The 11,239-nt window shown below is 27.6% G+C and overlaps 1 protein-coding gene across 1 annotated transcript; it reads right to left on the reverse strand.

Moving 5' to 3' along the window:
• Positions 7,674–8,231, reverse strand: LOC109334169 (E3 ubiquitin-protein ligase ATL41-like). Its single transcript, XM_019569762.1, has one exon. It carries the CDS (start codon positions 8,229–8,231, stop codon positions 7,674–7,676), a length of 558 nt encoding a protein of 185 aa, XP_019425307.1.

Here is an 11,239-nt window from a genome sequence, read left to right on the forward strand (position 1 = left end):
TAAGAGGAGGAAATCAGATTTCCCCTTAGGAAATCATTACCAAATCTCCTAGGGTGGCTAATGATGATTTCCTATGACATTAGGGTGAGTGATGTGAGGTTTGCTTTATGGAAAGGCAAATCTCGCATCCCAATGCGAAACGACCACTTCGCGGACACGTGCGATAAACATTCTCGAGTATTATCAGCTCATACTCGATCGGATATTATAAATCGCCTGATCATAATATTCAATTAGAATTTCGGATTTCGGCATTCCGAGTGAAAAATATTTAGAAAATAGGTATGGGTGTATTCAGGGTCTATATTGACTTGAAATGAAATTACGAAGCCAACAGTGCGATTGGAATTCGATTCCGAGTTACGAAACTCAAAAACCACTTTTTGAGCCGTACCGAGTGGATTTCGGCCCCGACAGTGGTTCAGAATGGACTGCCTCCTAAAATTACCAAAATTTACCACAAAATAGGAAATACAATTCAAGACTAAAACTCAACTAGAGTTTCGTCTAATTCTTTACCAAAAATTCCCAGAAATTCATTTTCGAATATATAATTAATAAAAATATTAATAAAATCTTATAATTCCAAATCGTAAAATTCGCGGTGTTACAATCCCCCCCCCCTTAAAATATTTTCGTCCTCGAAAATAGAGCATACATCTCACTCAAACAGATGGGGATAGGATTCTCTCATTGCATCTTCGACTTCCTAAGTTGCATCTTCGCCATTCGCTTGACTCCAAATAACCTTAATCAAGGTAATCTCCTTTCCTCGGAGGGTTTTCGCACTTCGAACACCAATTCTCTCCGGCATAGTCTCAAAATTTAGCTTATTCTTTAACTAGATCTAATCGGTTTTAAGGGATGCTTTAGGGTCACTAAACACTACTGTCTTATTAAAGCAGCTCAATATCATATAGTTCCTAGATAAATAATCCATTCCTATAGACAAAGCTAAACGGTTGACAACATCCATGGATAAGAACAAATAGGTCTCACCCAAATCGAAAAGCACAGATAACGAAATCTCATTCGTACGATCTGTACCTTTTATTTCATTTACTATCTTCATTCTCTCTTTCTGGTCACTCTCAGCTTGATTTTTTATGAAATTGAGATCAAACATGTGAATGTAATTAATATTACAACTTTATACTTAAGTACACAACTTATAAGTATATCTTAAAAACTTTACACAAAGTCAAATACTTCTAAATATGGCAAAAGAAACATCATTTAACTTAGATTTGACTTGTAAAAATATATATTATTATATCCTATTATATATTTATACCACTAAATACAAAGTGAGATAAACTTCAAACTTAAAAGGTGGAGATAAATTAAAACTTCGAAAGAAATCGTCTCCAGCCAGACACGCCAACTTTTCGGGCATCAAGTGAAATTTAATTTTAGCATAAACTATATTGATCCTCCATCCGGATGAAATATTATATTTGTAAACAAATTCAGAAACACTTTTTCATCTTATTAAAAATATAAAATTCATAGTATAAGACAGAATGAGCCTCAACCTAAAATAAAGATAATAATATTATTATTTTTATTAAAGTTAAAATTGTGATAAATATAATAATATTGTATCCATTAAGGATAATATTCTTCCAAATAATAGTAATGAAATTCCAATTTTTTAAGGATTTTTTTTGTAATAAAGCCTTTAAAAAATCACAATGTATCATTGACCTTTATAGAAAAAAATATTTTTGGCTTAAGAAAAAAGTCATATCTTTGATTTGATTTAGTTGTGATAATGGAATTAGTTCTTCTACATTTATTCTATTAAAAGCATTCATAAAAGTATAAAATATACAAAGTTATATACATTATAACACATATTTGGCTTATATATTTTTGAATTATTTCTGATTCTCTAGTTTAGATAATGCTCATTATGGATATATATTTTAGAGTTAAGATTTGATTCTGTTATTAAAATGTTACTTAAAATGATAACAATAAGAAACATATCATAAAAAGAATATTAATAATTTATTGATGAATTCGGAATTTTATTTGTTTGTTGTTATTTTAGATTTAAATAATAATATGTATTTTGAAAAATCTAAATCAAATAATAATGTGCTATAAATTTATTGATAATTTTTTAATTACGAAGATGATAATGTGTTTCTCAATATTTTATAAAGTTTGATGTCCTTCATCTTTAAATAGAGCAATACAGAGTATAATGAGATCTTTTCCTATCTCTATCCTATAGGGAAATTATATACAACTATTTTTTATATGATATATAGTACAATATCACAGTTGTTTGTCGTTATAAATATCACAACTCTAAATGTTGTACAAAAAAATATATCTTCCAAGTAATAGAAATTGAACTTCAATTTATGAGTAATTTTCAAACAATGATTATTATGTAAAACATAATCAAATAAGATAAAATTTACTTATATTGTATGTGAATGTTAAAATACATTCCAATATTTATACACAGTTAGCATCATTCTAAAATAAAACACAATCATTCAAGAGATAAGCTAAAAAATCCTTATAACTTCATATGGTACTTATAAATGTAATCCCAAAAAATTGATGCATAAAGAAGTCATTATATTTATACAGAGAATATAGAGACTATATATTATCTCATCATATTTTAATTTTGTTTGTTATGAGATATTTTACAATGAGATACTTTCAACCATCATACTTTCAACAAATTAATGGTGATACAAATGCATGTATAAATGATAATTTTGCACATATACTCTCAAAAATCAATGTTAATATTGTACACATATGAATGCATCAATCTAAAATAATAAAAATAATTCAGTGGAATAGCAACTTAAACAATGATTAGCATTGCAATAATAATCATTAGGATTTAGGGTTTAATCAAAACTTAGATATAACAACAAAACATTAATTTTCATCAAACCATAAAGAATTAATACAATTATTTTTACTTGTAACAAAAAGAAGCATTGAAAAATCATTTTAGGGTGATTTTTTTAAGTTAAAAAAGATATGTTGTCTAGAAGGGAGTTACCGAGACTAAATTAGGCATAACTTATACAATTATTTGATTTCAAACCAAAATGAAATAATAACAAAAAAATTAAATACAAATATGGACTTCTAAAGTAGAAAACATAAACATTATAAAACACAATTATCACAGTTAAATAGGTCATAACTCACTTAGTTATTAACACTTTAATGTCAAATTGTGCATTGAGGATAATCATTTAGAGAGAGTATATATTTTCGAAGCATATTCAGACTGGAATCATTTACAAAAGGAAGATTTTATACACATTTGAAGTTGAAGATTTTACACAAATTAATTTTCCCGAATGTACGAGTAAGGCTTTTTTAACATTTTCCCTCACTCACTCATTTTAATTTCTATCACGTTAACATTTTATCTAGATTTATCACAAGTTTTCCATGTTTAATTTTTCACAACTAAATTTTTCATTCCTCTAATAACCTTCTGCATATCATTCTATTCTATTATTCCAAATTGTTTGATCTGTGCTATTTTATATTTTTGTATTTTACTAATTTGAATTCATTTGAAGCAATACAAAATGACCCTCATGTAGATGTGCGGGTATATTGCATGTCATTATTGAGATGTATAACAAAAATAAATTTAGAATTTATGGAGAGACTCTGCCATAACTAGCTACAAATAGAAAAATATCATCGACAAAAAAGATAAAGTATCAATCATTAACTTCTAAGTAAGGATAATGTTCTTCCATTTATTTGGTATATTTTAATTATAGAAAACTAGTTTTGTCTAAAAATACACTTATGATAAGAATAACAAGTTTTTAAATGAGATTATGACAAAATCATTCTACGCATGAGAATAAAATTAAAACTAAAATGAATTCCCTTTTAACTAATGTAATCAATGTTTATGAGTGGAAATAATTTGAAGTATAAAAACATTAATCTTCTTCATATATTAAAAAGTAAAAAGATGACTATTTCTTTTGAATTGTCATTATAATCTACAAAATTACCATGATACTTGCAGGATGAAGCCATAATAGTATGTCCCCACCCCTAACAAAATATAATATGAGAATAAATTAAAAACATCGTAGATAAGTTTCAACATGTGTGTTTTACTTGAGACTATCCTATAGACATTATAGCTATGAACTAAGCCTATACTTTTATATTTTCAAACTTACCTACTATGCCGAAATGAAATATAGCCATCAAAAGTTATTTTCGTAAAAACTAGCTAAAGGAAGTAATTTAATATTATTACTTTGGGAGGGGATCTACTTACTCCAAGAGTAAGTTTGGAAAACATACTTCACATCTTAGTCATACAGTATAGGAGAAAATCTAATGGTTCATATCTATTTACTAATTCAAATCATTGGATTCGGAAGCTTCAAGTGATTAATGAGTGAGGTATTATCGATAAAGTTGGGTTGTAGATCTCAATATATTAGGAGATGTAGGACTTGTATGTTTTTTTATAGAGTAAATTACACTGACACCCCCTGAGTTTTAGTGAAATTACACAAACTACCCCTCACTTTTCTACACTTACACAAACCTCCCCTAGTTTTTTTACTTTCATTACACTGACCACCCCTTCATAAGAAATAAGTGTAATATTTTAGACAAAAAAATGTGATAAATGCAATTAAGTTAAACAAAACATGATATATTGTGTAGACAAATCTAAATAATATACAAATCAATGTATCTTTATTATTTTTGGTTACAAAATGCATCAACAATTCTAAAGAAATATTGTTTAAATCGCTCTTATAATATAGTGTAACGAACCAAAAATAATAAAGAAATATTGACTCATATATTATTTGGACTTGTCTCCACAATATATCATGTTTTGTTTAACTTAATTGCATTTATCACATTTTTTGTTTAAAATATTATACTTATTTCTTATGCAGGGTGGTCAGTGTAATAAAAGTATAAAAATTAGGGGAGGTTTGTGTAGGTGTAAAAAAGTGAAGGGTAGTTTATGTAATTTCACTAAAACTCAGGAGGTGTCAGTGTAATTTACTCTTTTTTATATCACAAAATAAATTAAATTTTCCTATTGGCTTTGACACAATGGTGAAAATAAGATATGAAGAATGCAATAATGATTAATAAAGTAAAGGAATGTATACTTATTAACTAATTTAGAAGATTACATCTTCTGTTCTAAAAAAATGTTTCACTTCACGTGCCACTACTTATGATTGATCAGAAAAATATTTAATTATTAAATTTTTACTTTAAATATATTTTTTCAACCAAACACAAATAATGATACATAAAGTGACACACTAAATGGAATAGCAGATGTGATCCCCTAATTTAGATTATGTTGAGTAATAAGTTTTAACCATGAAACATTAAAATTGATGTTAAACTTCATAAAAAATGTTACTGATCTCAATTATTTGTGTTCAAGTTATAAGTGTTTATGTTTTAAACAAATAATGACTCATAAGAATTTTAATGGATATCTTTTGGGCGTAACATTTATCAATATTTTATATATGAAAGTTGTTATGAGTGTATTTATTATTATTATTTTGGAAATAAAAATGTAAAATGTGCATATTGAAGAATATATATATATATCACAAGTGCTTCAATATATTTAATTTTAATTAGATTAAATTACATTGACGCCTCTAAGTTTTAGTGAAATTATACATATCACTCAAACCTTTTTAAAACCTATATTAATCACCTTTAATTATATATATATTATACTAACTACCCATATGAGAAAGATAATTGTAATTTCTTAAATAAAGAATTGTGATGGGTGTAATTAAGTCAAACAAAATATGATATATTGTAAAGTCAAGTCCAAATAGTATAAGAGTCAATGTCTATTCATTACAAACTGCATCAATCATTCTAATGAGATGTTTAAATTACTCTTATACTTTATTATAACTAACCAAAATAATAATAGACATCAACTCTTATCTTATTTGGACTTGTCTTCACAATATACCATATTTTGTTTGACTTAATAAAAAGATTTGGATAATTTGTATAATTTCACTAAAACTCAGGGGTGCAGTCTAATTTAATTTTTTAATTATTATTTTGAAAATAAAACTTAAAAGTGCACTTTGTACAAGACATTACCACAAGGACGAAAAATTTATGTAATCTAGAGCAATACTTGTATCAATAGTTGAGATGGTAGAACAAATCAATGAATATGTTCTGAATAAAATTCTATGTGAATTATTTAGATGTCTTTAAATTTTTATTATGTTTGACATGATAAATTTATTAAAATTATACTAATAAACATTCTAATGTATAACTATAAGTGAGGAAAAAATATGTGAGTTCAGATATGTCTGATGCTAATGAATGTGAATCATTCAATATACTAAGTCCTGAATTTTTAAACTCACTTGTAACTTCTATTCTTTTCAATCATAAGATCAAGTTGAAAATTGGAACTCTAAAAATGTTATTAAGGAATTTAGACTAGCATGAAGGATTATATAATGGTACAAGATTCATTGTCACTAAAATGACAAATCATGTTCTTAAAGCAAATTCTACAACTTATTTTATATTGTGTTTCAACTTCTCTTCATAATAATTATTTAATATAACATGTTCAACACCATGTCATTTGTTAACAATTCTACATCAATAATAAAATACATAGAAACCATCTTTTATGAGTAACCCCATAATATTTTTATTAACAAATTATCCTAACACTTTTTAATTAAATTTATGCAAAATACATTATCATCTATACAAATGCACATGTTCCAACTAGTAAAATACTAATGGGAGAGCACATCATGGCTTATGAGGCATGACTTTGATGAGACGAGTTTGGTTGGAACTAGTTCCTCTGACCCATGATTTTATATGAAATCAGCTCTACCATTCAAGATTCATCAAAAACCATCTTAAAATGGTAATTAATTTAAAACATGTACTAAGACGGTAATATGTTAGTCATGATACACCTGTACGGTAAATTTGGGGAAAAGATGATTTGGAGCTAAAGTATGGTAGAGTGATTCTGAAATTTTAGTTGTGTTCTTCACCACATGCAAATGATTTCGGTTAGAGACCAACTAATGTCACTTGGTGATAGAAAATAACTTCAAGAAAGGTCTTATGAATCAGCAAAAATATGGTTTAAGTAGCAATAAAGAATAAAAACTAAAACAAAATAGGGATTGGCATTGGCCTAGTGGCCAAAATGTGTATCGCATGGCATGCATAAACAAGTTTCAAGATTGAATCTCCCTTCAACAACAATTTTCTATTTAACTTTTTAATTTATTTAAACGTTTCCTCAAAATATGTTTATGATGCATTGTAATTTATTTACTTTCATCCGTTTCATAATTTTGAAGATATCTCACAATCCTCCACCATTTTTCAAAATAAAAATGTCATAGAACTAGATACATGATACCTATTCCATGTTTGAAATTACAGTAGTGATGGTGAAGACACCCAAAAAATAACGAACTATTACAAACAAAAAATCAACCAATGTGATTGTAATTATAATCCCTAAACCAATTATAAACTCGACCTCTCTAAATCTTAAACAATTAACCATGACTAGAAGGTTGAGCTCTCTGTGACGATCTCTTCCCACTAAGAATCCATGGGAATGAGTTCAATCATGAATTTGAACCAATGATTTTAGGTGGCACAGCAGTAGTAGTAACATCTGATGTGCCTTCTATGGGTTTAACCAAGACTAGAGCCCTTGGTGCACCATGAAGAACTAAGTCATTAGGACCCTCTCGTGGCTGTGGTTCGAGCCGTGGTTCAGCCATGGTTCTACAAATTGGACACGTGGTGTGTGAAGCCAACCATTTATCTATGCAACCAACATGGAAAATGTGCTTACAATTCGGTAATAACCTCACCATTTCTTCCTCATCAAAAGCACTCAAGCACACAGCACAATCGTCAATATTATCAGCATGATCTTCTCTTTGTTGTTGGTGAAATCCTTTTTTCTTGAAGATGAACATAGGAAGAGCCTTGATGAGTAAAGGGTCGAGTCCTGTGTTTCGCGGTTCAGTTCGGTCATGAGCGTGTGTCAAGGTGAGGGTGAGATGGTTAATGGAAGCTCCACGGCGAGCTTGGTGTCTTAGAACAAACCTTTCATAGATGTGAAGTGCAAGGAACCAAAGTATGACAATTGATAATAAAACTGTGCCTATGAGCATTACCTTTTTATTTAACTCACGAAGTTCATTGCCACTCGAATCGGAGATTATTAAACCAATCAAACGATCATCATCTGTGAAACCCATGGCTAGAGAAAGGAAGAGTATGTTTGTGTGATGAAAGATGTAATGAGGGTGCTTAGTAATGTTGTTTTGTGTTTGATGATGTATATTTGGGTCAAAATTTTCTCCAGCTGGAAATGAGAATACTGTTTTTCTTTTAGTTCTAAGACTAAAATTATTACATGACGGTAAAGAAAATACGATACAAATGGGATTGTGACGGCATATAATTTTTTCTGTGTTTTGACAGTACTTCTCTTTCTAGGAGAGGTTTAGTGATTATGAGTGTCAAAATTATTCATTAAGTCCAAGAAAATTAAGTTTATCTACATCTTTTCATTATAGTTTATATATTTAAATTGATATAATCTAATTGATAATTTTAATAATGAATGAATTTGAATTTATTCATTATATATCAAATACTAATCTATAATTCATTTAAATCCAAGAAGATTAAATTCATCCCAATATATCAACTATAGTTAATAAATTTAAATAGATTTAATCCAATGAATAATTTTAGTAATTGATGAATTATAGTCAATCCATCTAAAAACAATCATTCACAAACTATTTTCTTTGTTTTTCGATTTCATTCACTATCTTAAATTCTCTTTATAATCATCCTATCTTTGATATTTTTATGAAATTGAAATTAATTATAAGATATTTAAATGTAATTAATATTTAAAAATTTATTCTTAAATACATAAATTTATTCTTAAATACATAAATCTCTTATACTTATGAAATACTGGGAAAAACATCAGTTAACTGATTTGACAGGTAAAGAATGTGGTGTCATATATCCTACTATATTTTTATACCATTAAATACAAAGCAGAATGTAGATGTAAATATTAAAAGGTGGAGATAAAGTGAAAACTTGAAAAGAAACTATCTCCAGCCAGACACAAACTTTACAGACATCACGAGAAATTTAATTTTAGTATGATCTGTTGATGCTCCATCAGGATGAAATATTATATCTGTAAACAAATTAAGAAACACTTTTTTTTTTAAAGTTTTGAAAAGTGCTATTTTAAAAAAAATTATTAAATTAGTGGATCTTAATAGAATAGTTTTCTTTAAAAATATTTTTAGTTACAACTAAAATATCAATTGGATTGGACATCTATACATTCAATCCATTAGAATGGGTTCATGAATGAAGTGAATTAATTGCAATTCATACACCAAATTTAATTATGAATAAATTAGATAATTTAAAATATGACTTAAATTGATTTATATGGATTGGTGAAATTATTCACCATTAAAATTTAATTTCATCTAAATTCATTATTTTGTCACCTATATTAGTGATTTTTTAGTTTTTGTTGGAAACTACCGGTTAGAGCTATATTTGGAATTTTACTTATTCTGACCGTATTTAAAAGGAAATGTTAGATTTCAAACAATAAAATAAAAAAATATATTATATAACTACTGAGCCTGGACAAATAAAGTGATGAGGTTTCCTTTTAGAAGAAATGATTTATAGAAAATAACATATTTGAGGAGAGGAATGAGATATGTATCACATATTCACATCTAGAAACCACCCATGGTATGAGTCATATATTTTTAATATTAAAACAAATGTTTTGAAACACAAGCTGTAAATCAAACCGAGAGAAATCATATATTAGATTTAATCAATTTAAATAATTAAATTGTCCGGTCAAATCAACCAATTTAATATATAATTAATAATTTTTTTATAAACAAATATATAATTATATATAAATATAAAATTTTGTATAATTAATAATTATGTTTAAATAACATCTTTCAATATTTTTTGGGACCAGAGTAAAACAAAATATTAGAGTAGTGTTCCATTTTTTAATTTTAGTTAAACCGTCCGGTTTACTTCTCGGATTATTCAGGTTTAACACGGTCGGACCGGAATTTTTCTAGTACAAAATGGTCCAATTCTCATTCAGTTAAGATGGCTAACCAGACTCGTTTTCAAGTCCGGTCAGTAATCAAACTGGTCGGACAACCTAATACGACCTGGTTCTTGGTTCTGCAACACTTAAACTATGTATATTATAATATGTGTACAGAAAACCTTCTTTATATTAATGTATCACAGTACACCCAAAAAATGTCATGTTGGTAGTTTGAGACAAGTTAATTCAATTTTACAAGAAGATAGATACCAAAAATCATCAGTCAAATGATGAAGAAAGATTTAAATATAAATATTTGTTAACAAATATAATTTTTTATGATAGGATAATATGTTATCATTTGATTATGTTGTAGACCTAATTGGATTAAAGTTTGATGGTTGTTATTGATGTGATGGACCAAAAAAATATGAATGTATCACATATATTCCCGTATATACTATTCTTATATTCGCACTCATTTTGTCTCTATATAAAACCTGTGGATGTTATAATTATTGGTATGACATTTTATTTTATATCAGCTAATTTATTAATTGGACGAAATTAGCTAATTTATTAATTGGACGAAACTAATGTGTGGTGTAATCTATCTATACTATATACGCCAAAACATATTGTAATTATCTACATGGCATAATTTTGTTAGGTATCAGTGGCTAAAATATACCTAGAAGGGGTTGAATAGCTGTAGCGGTCAGAGTATCCGTTTTTTCGAAAACAACAAATTATTCAAAATTAACCCCAGATTAATGATTAATATAACACAAATAATCAATTAACACAATTACTTTAATCGATTAAATCAGCTCAGAAATTATAAACAGATTCGGTTTCTTTGCACAACAATTAACCGAGATTTAAACGAAATTACAGAGCTTACAAAATATCAGAGTTACACTAGTATATTATGGAAATAGAATATATCAATTAAAACAACTATACAACGTAACCGATTAAAGCAATAAAGAGAGAAAGAGAGAGAGAAAGAAAAATCCTGCAACACGATTTTTATCCTGGTTC

This window comes from Lupinus angustifolius, chromosome LG19 (assembly GCF_001865875.1).
Source record: "Lupinus angustifolius cultivar Tanjil chromosome LG19, LupAngTanjil_v1.0, whole genome shotgun sequence".
In the NCBI taxonomy this organism is placed as follows: Eukaryota; Viridiplantae; Streptophyta; class Magnoliopsida; order Fabales; family Fabaceae; genus Lupinus; species Lupinus angustifolius.